The sequence below is a fragment of the Ovis aries genome, chromosome 11 (assembly GCF_016772045.2).
Source record: "Ovis aries strain OAR_USU_Benz2616 breed Rambouillet chromosome 11, ARS-UI_Ramb_v3.0, whole genome shotgun sequence".
Taxonomy (NCBI): Eukaryota; Metazoa; Chordata; class Mammalia; order Artiodactyla; family Bovidae; genus Ovis; species Ovis aries.
The window spans coordinates 45,010,911-45,032,184 of NC_056064.1; the positions used below are offsets into that span (position 1 = coordinate 45,010,911).

General features: G+C 45.9%; 1 protein-coding gene across 2 annotated transcripts; it reads right to left on the reverse strand.

The window, feature by feature from the left end:
* Window positions 1-84: 84 nt before the first annotated feature.
* GOSR2 (golgi SNAP receptor complex member 2) lies at window positions 85-20,872 on the reverse strand. 2 transcript variants are annotated; one of them, XM_004013001.5, is made up of 6 exons: window positions 20,801-20,872; window positions 12,444-12,508; window positions 10,692-10,800; window positions 9,578-9,710; window positions 6,539-6,679; window positions 85-2,877 (listed from the first exon to the last, which is right to left on the reverse strand). In XM_004013001.5, exons 1-6 carry the CDS (start codon window positions 20,827-20,829, stop codon window positions 2,716-2,718), a joined length of 639 nt encoding a protein of 212 aa, XP_004013050.1. In that variant the 5' UTR covers window positions 20,830-20,872; the 3' UTR covers window positions 85-2,715. The 2 variants fall into 2 exon arrangements, with proteins under 2 accessions (XP_004013050.1, XP_027830191.1); XM_027974390.3 differs by lacking the exon at window positions 6,539-6,679.
* Between the last annotated feature and the right edge of the window lie 402 nt (window positions 20,873-21,274).

Sequence of the window (21,274 nt, forward strand, 5' to 3'; positions counted from 1 at the left end):
ACAGTGTTTCAGAATCTCTGGCTTGACAGAAAAAGGGGGCCATTAGTTATAAAGATGAATGTCAAACTCCTTTACAAAATGTCATTTTCTAAATAAAATAAATGGCAACTTTATTCAATTGATGTGTTTCGAAAACAAGGAGCATAAAGCCAAATTTGCAAGTCAAACCCATTTAAACTCATCAGGGTGAAGGTCTTAAGAGAAAACCCAGCAGAGAAGCCTTCTATAAAATCAAGACTCTCCTACTTACTTGGTCTTGGGAGTTTGGCTTTTCTTAAGATGATCACACCTGGAGTAAACATCTGTGGAACGAAAGTTATTTCCAAGTTTCTGGACAACCCACCTCTCTTAATCCACAACAGGAACACCAAAATTCTTTACAAGATCCCAGAGGCTGCTGCTGGAGCTTATGTTAAGAATTCACCCCATCTCCACTAGAGAGCGCTCCTTCCCTGCTCTGGGACCCTTCCCTGTACTCAGGACTGTGGAGACAGAGCACCCAGTTAGGCACAAGTGTGCTTCTCCCATCACTGAAAGCCAAGCATGGGAGGACACAAGGGCTCAGCACCTCAGGACCTTATGACATACGGTGGCTGCTGTTCCTTACCCCGCCAGCAGTGAAGACCCACAAACTCTCTCCTCCATTTGTATCACAAAGCAGGAAGAATGGCACTGAAGGTGCAGACCTTACTTCTGGTTCATTGAGGCCAACAATCACTTGTGAAGGCCAAGTGTGGAAATACACCGGTGTACACTGCAAACAGATGTCACGTCAGCCACCAGAGGGCAGAGGGTGGGGGGAGCTTCTGCCTCCCCTGAGTTCAAGTCCAAATGGCTCAGCTGCTCCTTGCATATCTTCCAAAGTGCACCGTCTGGTGGGATCCTCGAGTGCCCAGGCTCACAGCCAAGTCTGTGCAGTTTAAAGACCCATTTTGTGGACTGGTAAGAAGCCTGTGCTGGGTCCCTGGGATGACAGGGGTGCTGACGTGAGGGACATTTCACACTGGGCCTCCCCGTGTCACAGGTAGGTCGGAAGATGCACCCACCCCTGTCTGTCCACCAGGCCAGTCTTCACGCTGGTAAGGCCCTCAGCCTTTTATGAAGGGACTCTGATCACAGTCCCCTTTCCTCGGAAACTCAGGGCCCATTTAGCCCAGACGAGCAGGAGCAATGGAGATCCAACCAAAAGTGTGAAAACAGTACCCAGAAAACTCATTTAAAAATCTGTGACAATTAAGAAACCTTTCCCCAAAAGGGATCTATGCCACAGATGTACCTGGAAAGACAATACTGCTACAGAGACAGGTGGAGGGTAAAAAAGGGAGGTGGACGAGAACACACAGAAAAGAGAGAAGAGGAGGGGAAGGTGACAGAAGAGAGTCCAAATGACAAGCAACAAAGACAGGAAGCAGCTGGGGCAAGATGTTCAAAGGTGGGGTTAATATCGACCAGGTTCATAGTTCCTCTGGGAAATTCTGAGTGATATTTCTGTCTTGCCCTACTGGGCCTACGGCTGGGAGGGCCTGTGATAGATGAAAAAATATGCTAACCAGGTCTTTCTGGTATTTTCACTGATGACTCTCTTTGAACAGGCTGGCTTTACAATAAATTTCGCAACACGTTGGGTATTGGTACAGCCTTAATCCAGGGTTGGTCAGAGAAGAAAAAAGGTGCTGGTCCCTTAAAAGAGAGTCTTACAAGGACATACACACCAGGAGCATCCCTAGGGTGGCATCTGCCCTCACTGGCTGGACAGAATGGGGGCTTGACTGGCAGCTGCTAATATATTTCAAGAAAAGGAAAACAGTCTATTATTAATTAGAGACGCTAAAACTCGAGATGAGATCGCAATAGACCAATCACTAACCTCTGTTCACAGCTACTTTCTAAGGGGCAAAGGCCCAGGCTCTAGTCTTAAAAGTCAACTGTTCTATTAACTGCTGAAAACAAATCAGTGACTAGGGTCTTCAGTTTCAAGACAGACCAGGGAGTAACAGTGGCCTTACTTTATAAAGGAGAAACACCCAGCGACCGTGAGGTGGAAAATCTTAACTTGCTGTCAGCAACAGCGCCCATGCCTCTGCTTCCTCTAGGTGGCGGCTTCCAGGTAAGGATGACAAGTATTAGCAGTCAGCCATCTGCAGATCATCTGGGGGTGGGGGGTGGGGTGGGCACAGTGGCTAGTAGCAAGAGCATATGAATCCACCTACTATAGTGAGTGTAGAGAAAGAAGGCCCCTTTCCCCCTCCTGTCTGCTTCTGTTCCAGACCACCTACTAGGAGTCAGAAAGGGTGGAGGACGACAGAGCATGGAGTCTCGTCTGCAAGCCTGAGCAGCTTCCCAGGCGCCTATCAGCTACAAGGATAGAACCGCCAAGGCCACTCTCTTCCTCCCCTTTTCCTCCTCCTCCCTCACCCTGGCTTCACTTCCTTCCCCCAGTGAGAGCGAGTGAGCGTGAGCAAGAGAACTGGTACTTCATTTCCTAAGCACCGCGTGTCTTGGCAGCATGAGCTTTCCCTCCAAGATGTCACAAGAAACAGAGGTCTGAAATTCCCACCAGGCCACAGGTCACAATTATTTCCGAAGGCTCTTCACAGTTAAGATGGGGACACACATTCCAGAGGGCAGCCCCGGGGGCCCCTCTCTTTCGCGCACACACACTCACGCACACTCTCACGCCCTGGGACCGGCATTCAGCCGCGGGGCCTGGCCAGCTCAGGTCAGGTACTGCACCACGAGGAACATGACCACACAGGTGAGCAGCATCCCACCGATCATGAAGTACTTGTCCTGGAAGGCCCTCTTCTCGATGAGCCGCATCACCGTGTTGGACAGGCCGAGCATGTTGGCGATGTCGAGGATCTTCTTCTGGGTCCCCTGGGGCAGACAAGAGGAGAACGGAAAACCGTGATCACCTCCTTGTGCCAAGGCTGGTGAATGTCATCATGAACTGCGATGGACCAACAGTCTCTCGGTCACGCCCGAAGTATACAAGCAGCAGCAACCAGACATAGATCAGGCTCCTTCAATCAAGGTCGCAGAGCAAAACAAGGGGGACAGGAAAGTCTTTTCCACAAACGTGCTGGAACAAATGGTTGGATAATGGGCATCTTGTACATAGAGCATATATACACACATATACATAAACATGGGCTTCCCTTGTAGCTCAGTCGGTAAAGAATCTGCCTGCAGTGCAGAAGACCTGGGTTCAATCCCTGGGTGGGGAAGATCCCCAGGAGAAGGAAATGGCAACCCACCCCAGTATCTTTGCCTGGAAAATCCCATGGACTGAGGAGCCTGATGGGCTGCCATCCATGGGGTTGCAAAGAGTCGGGCAACCCCGACTCTTGAAGTGAGAGACTAACACTTCACTTTATATGTGTATGTCCAAATGTATAATACACAAGAACATGTGTTAAAAAATGATCACTGCTTCATATTATACACAAAAATTTCATCATAAAGTTAAACATACAAGCTAAAACTATAAGCTTCTAGAAGAAAACAGGAGAATATCCCCAAACCGGAAATAATCCAGGTGCGTATCAACAAGAGGATGGATTAACAATGTATGTTCTGTGCATGATGGGATACTGATGCACAATAAAAAGGACCCAACGACACCATGTAATGACATGAAAGAGCCTGGAACACTCCTGAGAGGAAGGAGGCACACACACAAGAGTAATGCGAACATCAACATTAAGTTCAGTAACAGTCAAAACTAATTTATGATGAAATAACAAGAGTGGTTGCCTAGGGGGGTGGCGTGGGGTTGGGGGCAGGAGCAAACTAACCTGGAAAGGGCACAAGAGCTTTTTCAGGGGTGATAAAAATGGTCTATGTCTCGATAGCAGGGAGAGTTACAAAGGTGTATATAGGCATCTGTCAAAACTCCACGACCTGTACAAGTTAAGATCTGTACACCTCACTGTATGCACACCATACCTCCACAAAGAAGTTCTAAATTAGAATATTTTATATTTAAAAAGAAAAAATGGGCTTCCCTGGTGGCTCAGATGGTAAGAATTGGCCTGCAATATGGGAGACCAGGATTTGATCCTGGGGCCGGGAAGATGCTCTGGAAAAGGAAATGGCAACCCACTCTAGTATTCTTGTCCATGGACAAAGAAGCCTGGTGAACCACAGTCTACGGGGTTGCAAAGAGTCGGACACGACTGAGCAACCAACACTTTCACTTTTCATATTGAAAAATGAAAGGCAACATCAAAGAAACTTTTCCTCTGCCCTCTGGCTCTAAGATGCTTGCTATCAGTCTGTGTGCGCTGTGGACACTCAGGAACTCTGCTGAGCAGAGCCTATGTCCACGTTCAGGAGAGCGTCTGAAGCAGGCAAGGCGGAGCCAGAGAAACACAGCTACCAGACCCCAGTACCACGACCTGAAACCCCACATATACATGTCACCGCCCACCACCCAAAACAAAAGGGTATTTTATTCCTAAACCAACAGTCCATACCACCCAGGCTGCCCTTTCTCTCTGCTTTCTAATTTTCATTTTTAAGCATATTCAATTTTATATGAAATAATAGATGAATGCTGGGTGGACCTCAACTTACACGTCACCCATTGTATGTGTATGGAGGCATCTAACCTAAGGTCCCGTGTCTACTTAAGTGAACACAGTATCAGGCAACTGAGAGAAGAGGCTCTCAGGTCAAACTTCACCTCTGCCAGAGGAGGTCAGAGACACGTTTTCGCCACAACAGTGATGATCAGCATTAGACTCTCACTCAAGACTCTGCTTAGCTAAGAAAGAAGAGATTATTCCATCACTCTATGAAATTCAAATATCAACTTCAAAAATCACTGGAAAGTTAACATACATCTCAAAAACACTACTCATTTTCTACCACCAATTTCCCCAAGTCAAGGTCTGGCTCCTTCATGCTTCCTCTGTTCTTTTCAAATGGTTTAGGCAGAAGCTTGCCTGACAGCAGTGGGGCAGGCAGAAGGAAGCGGTACGGCAGATCCGCAGAGGAAACAGATCAGAAACCTCACACTCCAACCCCTGACTGCCCACCCGCCAGGCTTCCCAGCGCTTCATCTCTGGGGACAGTGTTAGGGCAGTTGTTTGGGCTCTTTGGTGACACCAGACTTCGGTAGGAAGCTGACATCTGCTTTAACAATAAGCCCTGAGCCCAACCAGTTCGACGCTGAGTGTTGAGGCTATGAGTCTCATCCTAAAAAAGTTTGTTTTTCTGAGATATGGGGAGGAAGCCAGCAGCTTTCTGAAGAAAGGGAGGATTAACCCTCATGTATTAGCTTAGACTGGGGTTCCCTGATGGCGCAGTGGGTAAAGAATCCGCCTGCAATACAGGAGACAGAGGAGATGCGGGTTCGATCCCTGGGTCGGGAAGATCCCCTGGAGGAGGAAATGAGGAAATGACAACCCACTCCGGTATTCTTGCCTGAAAAAAAAATGTGGACAGAGGAAACTGGTGGGCTACAGTTCATGGGGTCACAAAGAGTCAGACAGAACTGAGCAACTAAACACACACACACATCAGCTTAGATGACTGCAGGTGGCTGTCCTGCAAGGGGGTGCCTGTGGAGCTGTCAGAGACCACGCTTCCAGACTGTCTGAAGCGCTGTGGCCATCAGCAAGGTAAGTGTCATTCCAGGCCTGCCTGACCTCCTCCCAGGTAAAGGTGGTAGGCGATGCTCAGAAACATGCTAAAGTCCTGCAGAGCTGACAGGCTCGACATGGTCCAACAAAAACTAAGATAAAGCTCACACTTCCGAGTGACTGCTTCTCATAGCTCAGGGGCTGGGAGGGCTCTGTGCACAAGGGACCACACCCTGATAACAGGCACAGTTCACACCCCATTATCCACCAGGGTTGATACAGGAAAAGGGCTGAGGCTGAAACATCATGACTGACATCAGAGGCTGTGTAATGTTTCTGTAAACCACTCCCTAGGGGTCTGAGTCTCAGCCAATGCGGCAGGGTTTCTAGGAATACCTGTTACTAAAGAGAATGAAGCAGAGTCACTGGGGGTCACTAGCCTGTGCTCCAGAAGCCACCGCCAATCAACCCGGGCAGCCCTAAGACCCTCCCCTGGGGGGCTGCAGCTACTGCACAACAGAGGTCTCGGCCCACCACAGGGGCTGCACGGCAAACACCCAAGAGTGAGTGAGACGCCAAGTAAAGCCGTGTCTTCCTTCTTCTGAGAGTGAATTCTATCACAGAATTTCTTGGCCCATTACTGCTTCCTCTCACAGCGGCAGTCACTTTCTGTTCAGTTCAGGAAATGGAAAAACACCTGGATACTGAAAGATGCCACATTATGGTTCACTGTAAACACAGTAAATACCTACTGGCAAAGGGAATTCGGCTACTTTTGGACTCATAATAATCCACTTCCAGCAAAAAGGATCCCAAACTCAAAGGCTCTGTCTCACCATCACAGCATCACAGTCCAGGGCTACGTGACCAAAAGGTAAATGCAGGTTCCACACTGCTGGCTAAAGTCAAAACACAAGGCCTTCTCCCTGTCCCCCCGGAAGGGCCCCCACCTTCAGGGTCACTCTCTGGGCCCTCAGTCCCTCCAGAATACTGTGCCCGCCTCCAATGAGGTCATCCATGCCGTGGTGAATTTTCTGGAGGGAGGAGTTAAACTGCAGTGATTCATCCATTGGTATGGTGGTGTCAGAGTCCTGTGAAAGAAACGCAGGCACTTGATTAACGTTGCTGCTGCTCAGCTCCTGGTGTCCCCACCTCAACTGACCACTCTGCCTCTTGGTCAAGCTCAAGCTGAAGAACTGCCAGAGGAAACGGTTCAAGAATCAAAGGAACCTGACGGAGACTAAAAAGCAAAGCGGAGATCTGGGGCAGCCTCTGTTCACTCAGAGGAAGTACAATTCTCAGACTTCTCAGTCTCCAAATGGGTTCCACCACACAAGTCTGTTCATCCCTGCCTCCTCTGCATCATTCCCCCAACTCAGGAAAAAATTTTTTATTTTACTTTTTGATGTGGACCATTTTTAAAGTCTTTTATTGAATTTGTTATAATATTGCTTGTTTCATGCTTTGGTTTTTTTGGCCACGGGGCATGCGGGATCTTAGCTCCCGATGAGGGATCAAACTCACTCCTGCTGCACTGGAAGGCAAAGTCTTAACCACTGGACCCCCAGGGAAGTCCTGGAAATACTACACTCTCTAGGCTTCTCCTAAAGGTTGTCTCTAATGCCTTACTAACCTGCCTTCTTCTGATTGTTCATTTACCTGGTTTTCCCTTGGTGCAGTGGGAGGTTTGCTTTTGTCCTTTGGCTATTTTATCTGTAGCTTATTCCTCCCTCCGATTAGACAGACTGACTACAGAGAGCAGAGACTGGTTTCTATTAAAGGCCCAACAGTGTTCACAATGGGACTATCCACCTGAGCAGGGAAGAAAAGTCTGTAAAATTGAAGGGAGGAAAGAACTAATACTGATCAATGCTTTCCACTTTGCAAACTCTTCATTCTAAGCTCGCTTAGGCCCCACTCTAAGCTTATGCTGTAGTTATGGAATTATCCTTGTTTTAGATGAAGAAACAGAAGCCCAGAGACGTGGAATGACTTTAAGACCCTGCCAGTGAGACGTCCAGAGGGGCACAAATCCCCATGCTGGGTAACTGTCCTGTAGGAAGAAACATCAAAACCAATGCCAGCGCTCCACTTTCACCCTGCAAGCGGGAAGGACACAGACGCATGGCACGGCCAGTCACTGCCCTGTCCTCTTTCCAGTTCCCTGACCCTTACAAACCCTTCTGCCAAGCAGTACCACTTTTACCACTTTCTGTCATCATGAAGAAGTTAAACCAACCACCTTTTCTTCGCTGTTCAAGTTCACAATCTTTTTTCAGGTATATATTTTCAATCCCCATGCTGTTAACATGGGAGTTTCTCAGGAGTAGGAGTCAAGGTTTTTAATTTAAACACACTTTACTTTCAGCACCTTAAATAGCATCCTGCACAAGCTGATGCTTGGTGGGTGAAGATCCCAGTGTTTGGGTACAGCTGATAGGCTGTAATTTCTCAGAAAAATGTACTATAGCTCATGATCATAAAAAGACCAGGAAGAAGTTCATTCAGCCAGATAATTTTTATTAAGGGCCCACTGTACGCACAGCATCACACTAGGTTGGTAAGATGTAAAGTAATTTGGAGCCATCATCCCTGGCCTAAAAAAGCCCTATAACCAATGCCACAGCTATCAAAAGCCCACACAACACCTTAAATGTGTCATATAGCTCCCTACTCTTTCGAAAAGAGGCTCTGCTTAATGACCAACACATGTTTGTTGACCTTTTGAATTGTTAATCATTACTACCTGACTGCTTACATCAGAGAAACCAAACTATGCAGGCATATTCTGAAGCACCTGGGGAAATTTACTGCACGTGTGGACACAGCAAAGAAGGTTCAACATCTTCAAAGTGGGAACTGATTTGAATTCTGAGGATGGGCTTAGAAAGCGTAAGTCCTCTCTAGAAAATGAACCTCTGTAAGAAAACAAAAAACCAACCAAAGAAAAAGCCCCTGAGACCCATCTTATTTGGTGGAATACATTATGGAGGACACAGGAAAAGCCAGTAATGTTCTATAGCCACATGTGAGAAATGATCCCATTAAGACCAAAGGACAGGGACATGGGTATCCTAGGAAATCAAACATGCAAACCAACAGGCAACTTTCAAACGGGCTCAAGTCAAGTAGTCCCTCTAAAACGAAATACCTGTTAACAAATCCCTCCTAACTGCCGCTCAGACTAGGGGCAAAAGCATTTTAATGCATTAAACACTGGAACTACACACACATACACACACACACTGCTGCTGCTGCTGCTAAGTCGCTTCAGTCGTGTCCGCCTCTGTGCGACCCCATAGACGGCAGTCCACCAGGCTCCGCCGTCCCTGGGATTCTCCAGGCAAGAACACTGGAGTGGGTTGCCATTTCCTTCTCCAATGCATGAAAGTGAAAAGTGAAAGGGAAGTCGCTCAGTCGTGTCTGACTCTTCGAAACCCCATGGATGCAGCCGACCAGGCTCCTCCGTCCCTGGGATTTTCCAGGCAAGAGTACTGGAGTGGGGTGCCATCGCCTTCTCCACACACACTAGCAAGGGGCAAAAACATTTTAACGCATCCAACACTGGCACTGCACACACGCGCGTGCACACACACACAGAGACATTGCCTGAAGGCAGCTTTGAAATGCTGCCCTCGCTACAAATCGTCTAAGTTCTCATCATCCCTCTTGATCTGATCAGGAAAATGTTTCACCGTGGGAAAGTCGACTACTCTGCATCGACCAGTCAAACCGGGTAATTTTCACCTCTGCCTGTTCCCTCAATTTAACGACTTCCTCTGAGGGTTTTCGTGACAGAAAAAGAGATGCAAGCAGTGTTTAGGTCTAGTCTCCGTGGCAACGCAGAGTCAGCCATCACTTCCAGTTGCTCTCCTCCCATCCCATCGGTCTGCTTCAGGACCCCCCAGAGGGCTCCTGTCAAGAGTCCTGAGCTCCAGCTCCAACCAATCGCCCAGTCCCTGCCAATCCCGCCCAGGCACCGGGCTTACGTTTGTGGTGAAGGTGCGAGACAGAAGCTCCTCTCGCTGTCTCTCCTGCTGCTCCCGTGCATACCGCCGGTGCTGGAAATTTCGAAGAGCAGTCTGCAAGTGTTGGACGTCGTACTTTAACTGGTCGACACGGCTGGAATTCACAGAAATATTAAATTCCAGGAGCCCAGAGGAGCACAACTGGAGGCTGCTGGACTTTGTCTTCAGGGAGGAAGACAATTCCTTACTTCCCCCTGTACCCCTCCATGCTATCCAACCCCCGGCCCCAAATAATCTGATTTGATCAATGATGTTGAAAGTGAAAAGGGAGCCTGTAGTTAAATCAGGATGGTAGCGAATGAGATTCCAGCAGCTTTCCTTAACTATCTGCTGGTCTCTGATTCTGGATGCATGACAGGGAACAGGTGACAGGAAGCAGGTTCGATGACCTTTTCCTGACCTTCTAGGGATTATATTGCTCTCCTGGAAGAAGCCCAAGGCATCTGTGGAGTAGAGCATCAATGAAGTTTCATAAACATTTTGGAAAGAGAGGCTGGGGTGGAGGTGGTAAGAGTGGTTTCACTTTAATTTCATGGGGGTGTATCAAACATTAGACCAGTATTTCATTACAAATACACTGACTGGAGTGATTAAGAGCAAGATAATTCAACCCAAGAATGAAGTGGGAATCAAAAAACAGAGTGAAACTCCCTGGTGGCCTTAGGTTTCAAGTGGCCATGGGTCTGGTCAGAAAAACAGTGCTGGGGGCAAAATTTCAAAATGATACCAACAAGGAGAGGAGACACCATGCTTCTGAGCTGCTAACCTCACCGGGTTTTTATTCTTTTACTGAAGTAGAGGTGGTGTATGATATTACATAAGTTACAGGTATACAATAGGGTGATTCACAAGTTTTAAAGGTTATAATCTATTTACAGTTACTATAAAATATTGGCTATATTCCCTGTGGTGTACAACACAGGCTTTTCATTCTGAGGGAGAATCATGCAAATAGAATTGTGGTCTTTAGGTGACTTTATCTTTGCATAGTCTCAGTTGTTCAACGTGTAAATGGATTTTCAGAATATTTGATGACCTCTCCGGGAGCAAGGCCTGGCAGGGTCAGAGCACTCACAGTTTGGCATTCTGTCTTTTGTGGGGGGGCTCCTTGCTGGACAAAATCTCCAGACGCTCTAGTTGGCTGAATATCTGGTCTATGCTTGCTTGGATTTCATTTTCTACTACTGCACAGAAGAAAAAAAAGAATAATTACTAGAAAAGAGACAGTGAACTTAAATTAGAATGATAAACATTTTTTTTCTATATCCAATAAACTAAAAAATCTATCTTGCAAAAGAAGAAAAATGCACTGATGAGAACAGAAGAAAATTCAAATTATACTAAGTGACTTTCTAAATGTTTTTATATATATACATATATATGCGTATATACATATATATATACACACACGTATATATAGGTGTTAATGCCATAACAATGTTATTTTTAAAAAAACAACCTAAAGATAAATCTATAGAAATAAATTTCCTGCCTTTGAAAATAAAATGAACATTCAACGATTGCCCAAATAAATATTTTCAGCAAAATGCAGTATTTTCTGATATAGAATGAGGCCTCTTTTCCTTTGAGATTATTCTCAGATATGGGTTATAAATAACTAGTAAAAAAAAGACTGTCAAATGAATCCTCTACAGAAAATAATGAGGTTAAAAATAAAAGCACACAGGGAAAAGATTAGTAGGTGAAAAACAGAGACACATTCCATTAAGAATAGGTAGGCAGATGCTGGAGTCACCAGAATAGACAAAATACCAACAGGGAAGGCCCACGAAAGAATCCACAGAGGTAATAATATGATAAATACAGTCATTTTCCTTAGCCCCTTTACTAAACAGTCAAAATGACCTCTTTTCCATTTCTAATCATGTATCAATGAGATTGCTGGAAAGCCAAAGTCGACGGTCAGAAGCTAAACTGTGCACAGAAAAAGGCATCCAGACTGCCTTGTGTCCAATAAGGAAGTGACGGTAGAGACAGAAGTGTCGCCTGCTTAGAGGAGCCCAGAGCTAACAAACAGCTCAGAACAAGGCAGGGCACAGGACCGAGAGAAGAGGTGCTTGGGAGCAGCAGAAAGCAGACTTGAGAAAGCAGGAGAAGGGGCCCAGCGCCAGCGCAGGAGTGAGAGGAGACGACCGCAGCAGTGGTGGGAGGGGCCAGCGGGGTCTGTGTGATGGACTCAGAAAAAGCACCTTTTCTTTTTCTTTTGGCCACACGTCAGCATGTGGGATCTTAGTTCCCTGACCAGGGATCGAACCAGTACCCCACTGCGTGGGAAACATGGCGTCTTAACCAAGGGACCACCAGGGAAGTTTCAGGACTTTTTCTCATAACAGAAAAGAAACTAAAACACAAATAAGCAGCACTCTTCTCAAAAGAAATCATGGTGTGGGAACTGAACTAATTAATATTGCCCTTCGTTTCTGAATAATCCTCCTAGAAAGCCGCAGAATTCTCAGCTCAAGAAGGAACGCCCAGTTCCAGTTAAACATCTCTGAATCTTTATGGACCACATTCCTCTACGGACAGGGTAATTAGATTAAGACAGATGGAGGCAAGTACTCCCATTCCCATCGGGCCCTGTCAGGTTGAGTGGAGGGGTAATGGGGGATAAGACTTGTGGTATTCCAGAGGGCACGTTCAGGGAAACCAGTGACTTTGCCATAGGGTTTTTCTGTCCACCCTCACAACAGAACTCATTCCACGCTGACTCCTTCAGCCCCTGAGGCAGAAACACAGTCAGGAAACCCAGCCCATTAGCAGCGTGTCATCAGAGACAGGACTCTGGTCTCCGTAGTTAATTACTCACAGTGCAGAGCCTGCTTGTCTGCCGTCTCCAGGCGTCCCATGTGAGACTGGATTTCATGGACATGCCTATCAAAGGGAGAGGGAGGAAATGAGTGAGACATGCGTAATCAACAGTGCTTCGGTCAGGAAAGACAATTTTTCTAATGCCAGCGTAGAACTGATCTAAATGGACAGTGTCGCTGAACTGTGAAATTTGTATGCGGCACTTCAGGTCACATGTTTTGGCACGGTTTTCTAATATTTTAACGTTAAATATTAATAACAAGGCAGACAAGCGGCATTTAGTGAGCGCTCACTGCATTTGAGACGTTCTGCAAGGTCAAAAACCCTATGAGGAAAGGACTATTATCACCCTCTTTTTGTAAATAAGACAACCAAAGCCCAGAAAGGTTATGTAACTTGTTCAAGGTCACACACCAAGTGATAAACCTCCATGTGGACCCGGCCAATCCCACTCTCTGTTCTTTGACCCAATGTGCTGAGCGCTGCTCTGTACTAGAGAGAGTCAAAGGGCAAGAGAGATAGAATTCTTGTCCTTGAGAAACAGTATAATTAGGAACGACAGGCCAGATAGACGCGAAAAGTCCCAAGAAGATTTAAGAGAACACGAACACGCACAAGCGTAAATAAAAAGAAAGATCTGAGCAGCAGTGCTATGCAAAGGCAAAGAAAACAGAAGACCGAGCTGGGGGCAGCTCTGTGGGCAAAGGGAGTTCAAAATGTGATTTGGTGAAGGAAAATGTGGAGAAAACAACGTGCACAAATGCCTGCGAGGCCGGTCATGTGGGTGACCAGCAGGCTGGCCTGCCTGAGAGTTGGGGTCAGAGAGGAGAAGGGCAGGAGGCGGATTAGTGGGAGGGAGCCATCAGAGGAAGGCCCAGAGAAACAGGGATCTCCTGTTTGGTAACCCTCCTTCCTTGGCAATAGGAGGCAATTTGGAAACGCAGCACTGTACCTGGGCCCTCTGGCCGGTCCTGACACCAGGCCCAGGGCAATTCCCGATGGCTTCCCAGGGCTTGGCCAAAGTCACCCTCCGAGCCCTTCCGAGCAGTCCTCTGTGATAAACCCTGGGGATGTTTTCATCCTACCCCAAAAACTGCCTCCTGGGGCTTCTGGTCTCTTCAGAGAGTCACAGGGCCTTGAAGAAATATTAGCAACCATCCTCCACTGTGAGCACGACAAACTGTGACCCCATATTTACCAACGCAAGCCAGGAGCCTAAATTTGGCTTGAACTTGCCTCGAGTCTTTTCCAGGGCTTCCCTGCGGTCTCGAAACATGACCCATGGCTCCAGAAGCAAAGGCAGACCCTCAGAGGTTCCTGGGCAAGACCCAAGGTCCTGACAGACAACCAGAAACCACTCCTAGAGTCTGAGGGATAAGGTCGCTACCTCAGGAAGGTAAGTCCAGATGCTTTTGAATGGAGACACATGGAGGCAGATGAAGGACAGCAACTTGAAGAAACTGGTGTCTGGATCAGGAAACAATGGGAACAGCTAGAGAGCACTGAATGGCAGTGCTGATGGAAAAGAGAACGAGGACTTTCCTGACGGCCTGATGTGGGCAGTGAGGCAAATTTCTAATGGAAGCGGGGAAGGAACGGACTGCAATAGATGCTGACGGCTCAGCTTGTTAACCGTGACACCCCGTATAACACACAAAGGTAACCTCAAGGCGTGCATATTATGACTGCAGGTTAAATAAGGATTTCTTAAACAAGACAAAACCCCAAACTACCCCCAAACCCCACAAATCACAAAAGAAAAGACTGACAGATCTGACCACATTAAAAAACAAAAACAAAACCTTTTTACACCAAAGGCACATCTGGAAAAAAAAAAAAAAAGGAGAGACTGGAAGCCACCTGCAGCAGATAACAAAGGAATATGTTTGAATGTATAAGGAACTCCTACAAATAGGAAAAATAAAATGAAACAGTTTTTAAATGGGCAAACGGCAACTGAGAGAAAAGGAAATCCAAATGGACAAAAAATATATGAAGAAACACTCTTCTAGTAATCAGGAAAATGCATATTAAAAGTAATAACATCACATTTCTCCCATGTGATTGACAAATATTTTAAACTTTAAGGATGAGGGACCCCTGGCAGGCGTAACAATGGTACCCAAGGGATTCTGGGGAAGATTTCCAGGTTCTATCACAGGACTGCCTTTGGCTCTGTGTTCTGTTTTGGTATTTTTTAAAAAATCAACTTACGGCTATGATATCTGCACAAAATTCTGCACTCCAGTGACTGGTTAGGATATTGAAACACAAAGCAAATACGAACGTTTTTCATTTAGACTGTGGTGTTGGAGAAGACTCTTGAGAGTCCCTTGGACTGCAAGGAGATCCAACCGTCCATTCTAAAGGAGATCAGTCCTGGGTATTCATTGGAAGGACTGATGTTGAAGCTGAAACTCCAATACTTTGGCCACATGATGCAAAGAGCTGACTCATTTGAAAAGACCTTGATGCTGGGAAAGATTGAGGGCAGGAGAAGGGGACGATAGAGGATGAGATGGTGGGATGGCATCACCAACTCAATGGACATGGGTTTGGGTAAACTCCGGGAGTTGGAGGTGGACAGGGAGGCCTGATGTGCTGCGACTCATGGGGTCGCAAAGAGTCGGACAGGACTGAGCGACTGAACTGAAATGAATACAATAAAATTTGTCAAGGATAAAAAGCGTTTTAAGATTTTTTTAAAAAATCAAATGCACAACAAAGAATGGCATTCAGGTTTGGGTCACTTGCTGAAGAAACCCTACCAAGTCAAGATTTCCCCCAGTGGGAGATGAACAAGATGACTGGGAAAGTTTAGAAGTCAAGTTGCAAAGAGGAACAGCCAAAAGAGCTAGTGATAATGATCCTTTGAGAAAAGAAAGGAAAAAACAACTAAATTAAAATGGGGCAGCTGGGGCTCTTCAAGTATCTAGAGATGACAGGAGAGGAGTGGGCTTGTTCTCTGTTGCTGCTCCTTAAGGGAGTGCGTGCACGCGTGCTCAGTTGCTTTAGTCGTGTCTAACTCTCTGTGATCCAATGGACTATAGCCTGCCATGCTTCCCTGTCCGTGCGATTTCCCAGGCAAGAATACTGGAGTGGGTTACCATGCCCTCCTCCAGGGGATCTCCCTGACCTAGGGATTGAATCCAGACCTCCTGCACTGCAGGCAGATTCTTTACCACTGAGCCACCGGGGAAGCCCCCCCCTTAAGGGAGCCCCAGAACCAAAGGGTACAAATTTCAAGATGACAGATGTCAGTTGAACACAGGGGGAAAAAACGAGAACAAACTCTCAAAGAAGAGGGAAAAAAAAAGGACTCTGGCATGTTTACACACAGAATACATGAACTGTCTTGGGCTTTATAAAGGGTCTTCCTGACCAAAGTGAATTGAAATGGAAGATCTTGCCAGGCACTTTCAATTTTTAAATTCCACGACAGCAGCAGGAGAGATGAGGTCAATAGCCAAGAAATGCTATAGCCGCTCATCAGCTGGTTTTTACTATTTTCTAAGTGAAAATGGATATTAAATTGCAGCGAAACATGACTTTTCCCAACCAATCTCTTTTTGCTTTACATGAACTAGAAGAGATAAGAGCCAATAAAGTGATACCAATCTCCACACGCCAGGCCTGAGGAAATAAATGAAAACAACAGAACAAGGATGAATGGCACCACGAGAACTACTATATGCAAAGTGGCAAATCTGTTTTACATGGAACTGGGAATCCAGACAACACATTTGAAGCCAATAAGGAACAGCTGATATGCAAATCTGACACGGGAATGTGGACACTAGAATTCAGAAATCCTAGCCCTGACTAGTGTGGGGTTCATGGTGGGAGTGGGTGAAAACATAGCCAAGCAGAGACCCAGTAGCAAATAAACAATTGTCAATGTTGCTGAGTTTTTTTTTTTTTTTTTAATGTCTGTAGATCTAGGAAGAAATTTTTTTTAAATAAAGCTTACTTGTTTATTTGGCTGCGTCGAGTCTTGGTTGCATGGGCTCACAGACCTTCCAGTTATGCAGTGTGGGCTTAGCTGCTCCACAGCACGTGGCATCTTAGTTCCCCAACCAGAGATCAAACGCACATCCCTGGCATTGCAAGGCAGACTCTAAACCACTGGACCACCAGGGAGGTCCCTAGGAAGAATTTTAAAACAGAACTGCTTTTTAAAAGTCCATGGAGGGACTTTCCTGGTATTTCAGTGGCCAAGATGCCACGCTCCCCAATGCAGGAGGCCAGAGTTCGATCCCTGGCCGGGGAACTAGACCCCACATGCTGCAACTAAGAGTTTACATGCAGCAACGAAGATCAAAGAGCCCATGTACACAACCAAATTAAAAAAAAATTTTTTTTAAGTCCATGGAACTACCCGACCCCCATCATATACACCCACTTTGCACACATACTGTTTCTGCCTAACTTGAGCAGGAAACAGGGTTTTAGAGTTAAAAGACATGAGTTGAAGTTAAAGTTCCACTATGCAGTAGCTGAGGGGCACTGAACAAGTTCATTTAATTCCTTGGTGCCTTAGTGTTCTCAACTCTAAAATGGGGCACTGATAATCATATTTAAGGGGTCATAGATCCAAAGGCAATATGAAACTGCTGCGGTAAACCACACAGCGCCACAGGGAAGTCTGTTGTTTTTACTTTGCTTCGTTTATTTAAAAGTAGCGGAACCATCTGGGCACTTTCACCTCACCCACTTTGCCTTCACTATATTTAGCCTCTCATCAGAAGGCAAAATCAAAAAAAAAAAAAAAGGAGAAACTGGTCTTGAGATAAGGTAACAGTCTTTAAACCCAGCTGTTCATCAAAATCACCTGGAGAGCTTGTTAAAAATAGAGCTTCTTGTGCTCGAAACCTATTGAATCAGAATCTCTAGTGATAATAAGGTCCAGGGCACTGAATGATCCTGGACAAATATGGGCACCTTTACAAGCACTGCGATCTCAAAAATAGAAGCCTGGCTATTAGCTCCTCTATAAAGTTCACCCTAACACAGTATCATTTAAGTGTAAAATGTTTACCCTGCTTTTCATCTGTTTTTTTCCCCCAATGTTCAGGCATTTTCAAGATAAATGCAACTTTAAAATGCTGATGTAATTCCAATGTACTTTCAGGGACACAGCAAGAGATAACCACAAACTGGTTTCAAAGTTCCAGTAAAATTAATATGCTCAGTTACTGCTGTATCAGTTCAGCTGCAATCATTAATTTCTGCAACTCCAAAAGTCAACTGCAGATATGCACAGGATTCTGTTTCCTTTTTAAGACAATCACCAGTGTTATGGAACTGAAAGGAGACTTACAGTTTAATCAGCCCCAAACTTTTATTTCATAGGTGAGGAAAATAAGGTGATGAGGTCTAGAACCAGAATCCTCAGTCCTGTTTCAGTCCTCGAAGGGAAAGGAGGCAGATCAGAACATACTGCGCCACTAATAATAATCATGAGGATACTGATGAATACACTGCAGCACAAACCAATTTCCGGAGGGTAGGGCTGTACTGTCTGCACTGGGAACAGTGCCTAACACGGAGCAGGTGGTCAATCGATACTCACCGAATAAACGAATGACTACACAGTAGAAAGCCTAGCAGTGGCTGGTCAAATCTTGCCCCTTGTCTGTTTTGTAAATCACATCCATTTGTTTACACACTGTCTACAGGCTGCTTGTGCACTAATAATAGCTGAGCTGAATAGCTGCCACAGAGACCATATGGCCTGTAAGACCTAAAATATTTACCATCTGGCTCTTGACAGGAAAAGTTGGTGAGCTCTGCTATAGAGTCTAAGGGTCTACAGAGCTTGAGGGTAGGTCGTTGGAGGCCTGCATAGGTAAGGAGTTCATCTATGCTCCACAAATCTTGTTTGGGACACCGTTTAGAATTCCTCCTCTAAGTTGACATATAATTGAGCTTCTGAGTTTACTCTGTGATCAGCTACCTGCTGCACCAGTAACAGGTAGCATGAGACACTGTGAACGAAATTATTCTTAAAAATAACCTGGGTTGCAAGCTCCTTAGGACTATCCTTTAACCAAATTAGCTAACCAGATGAGACTGTACACAAGATCAATTTCAAAGCACTACTCAGTCCACTAAGCCTGGTTATTGTAAAAGATCTGCCCTTTCTTAGTAACATGGGCACAATTTCCTGTTTCATTTCTTTTCCAATTGACTCACAGATCCAGTTTTTAAAGTCCCTTGTCTGTTTTTGTCCCTTGTCTGTCCTTCCTATAATTTTTACATGAGAATAGGGCTCATATAATAGTGTAAGACCAATTCTGTCATTTCAATACTATTACAAAGTAGGCTGGAGAAGGCAATGGCACCCCACTCCAGTAGTCTTGCCTGGAAAATCCCATGGATGGAGGAGCCTGGTGGGCTGCAGTCCATGGGGTCGCTGAGAGTCGGACACGACTGAGTGACTTCACTCTCACTTTTCACTTTCCTGCACTGGAGAAGGAAATGGCAACCCACTCTTGTGTTCTTGCCTGGAGAATCCCAGGGACAGGGGAGCCTGCTGGGCTGCTGTCTATGGGGTCGCACAGAGTCGGACACGACTGAAGCAACTTAGCAGCCCAGCAGCAGCACAAAGTAGGCTCTCCATTTCCACCTGCCCAAACCAAACGCTGAATCAATAAAGTAAAAGGAAGTAGAAAATAAAACAGTAACTTAATGAAACATAAATGAGACACAAAAGTAGAAAATGAAACAAGAGGATCATCTCCCTCTTATTCTAGTGCTCTAAAGTATTTCTTTTATTGTGAATTTGAGGTGGGTTCCCATTTTCTTTCTTTCCCAGGCCTTGGGGGTGTGATTTTAAGAATTTTCATCAGCACAAAACTACACTGTAAGTTGAAAGGTGTCAGAACAGGACAGGGATAAGTAGGTATATATTCCGAAAAAAATCTGAAAAGAGAGACTCATGCAGACATTTGTACACCAGTGTTCTCAGCAGTATTATTTACAACAGTCAAAAGGTGGAACCAACCCAAGTGCCCATCAGTAGAGAAATGTTTAACAAAACAGTGTGTGTGTGTGTGTGTGTGTGTGTGTATAACTCTGCAAAAGAATATTATCCAGCCATAAAAGGAGCAACAGATACATGCTATGACACAGATGAACCTTGGAAACCTTATGCTAAATGAAATAAGGCAGACATGAAAGGACAAATACATTATTCTACTATATGAGATATCTAGATGTCTAGAATAGGAAAATTCACAAACAGAAAGTAGAACAGGTTACCAGGGACCTGGGAAGAATTGGGGAAGTACTGCTTAATGGGTACATGAGTTTCTGTTTGGGATAATGAAAAAGTTCACGAAATAGATAACAATGGTTACACAACACTGTGAATGTACTTAATGCCGCTGAGATGTATGCTTAGAAATGAGTATCATTTTAAATAGTAAATTACATGATACTGGTAACTTAATTCAAAAATAAATGGTTAGCTTTAAAAAGGTAAACTTCATGTTATTTACGTTTGACCATAATAAAAGATAACTCCTAAAAAATTTCCCCCAAAACAGGATAGGTATGACCTTATTTCCCTATTCAATTATATATTTCGGCAAAGTCCAAAAACGCAGGGCAGTTTGAATAAGGAACACTACCAAGGAATTTTATGAGAAGCTAAACCAAAATTCAACTTCCTTAAAGGTAACCTGGAACCAGATATTTGGAGCAATTTCTTTTATCAGAAAAATATGGTATTTTAGTGTACACAAAAATCAGAATGAAAGAGAAAATAAAAATCACAGCGTAGTAGCAACAAGGTTTGGACCAATCAAAGTAAGGACTAGTATCATTTAGGGGCTGTGAGTCATTAATTAAACGTTTTCTGACGACCTTAGACCAGTTATGAATCCTTCTAAGTTGCTTAAGGAGATCCTGTTGGTAACGTTCATTTACCTTCCATCTCATGGTACCCCATGTCAGACCTTTTTTCGAACACCCTGGCTCTCCAACTAAACCGTAAACGCCTACGTGCAGGGGCCCTCAGTCCCCACTGGTTCTAGCAATCCTGACTACACAGTTGGCTGGAGCTGGACAATGTGAGACTTTCCCTTCACCTAGTCTACCCAACAGCTAGTCACGGCCTTGGAGATCCCGGAAGGCATCCGGCCCAATGTCGCCGGCACCAGGTCGGACCCGCCGGCCGCCGCAGACCTGGGCATCACGGCCAAAGACTGAGCCCTTCCGAGCTGGTCCCACGGCAGCGCCCGGACGGAAGGACTAGGCCTCCATTCTGGCAGACGACCGAGGCCCCAGCCCAGGGGACTAGGGCTCGCCCAGCCTGGCTTCGTCCCAGCCCGTGCCCGCCGCGTCCCTCACTTGTGCGTTTGCTGGTACAGCGGCTCCATGTTGCCGGCCCCGCCGGGTCCCGCTCCGGCTTCCACGAAACACGTCCTCACAGCCCCCCTTCCGGCTTCCGGCTTCCGGTCACAGGACCCTCCTCCCCTGCCCGCTAGGGCTGTCCCAACGCGCGCCACCCTGGTGGCGCCTGCGAGAAGGGAGAAAGGGAACGAGTAAGGAGGCCTGAAGAAGGCTAAGTGTAATCAGAGGTTCTGCCTCAGATGAGGGACGAGGAAGTATAGGTTTTGGCAAGAGACTGTCTGCAGCTTCGAGTCAGGCATTGGTAAGGGCAGTCTCAGTGTATCGGCTTGGGGTCCTCAGAGCAAGGTTGGAGGTCAGCGGACCACAGCTTTTCTTTGCTGGAGACAGGCTGGAGGGTTGCTGCTTGGCTTCGCGTTAAACTGTTTAATTGTGTGTCTGGAGATTTCTCTCTTCGCTGGAGTCTCTGGTGCA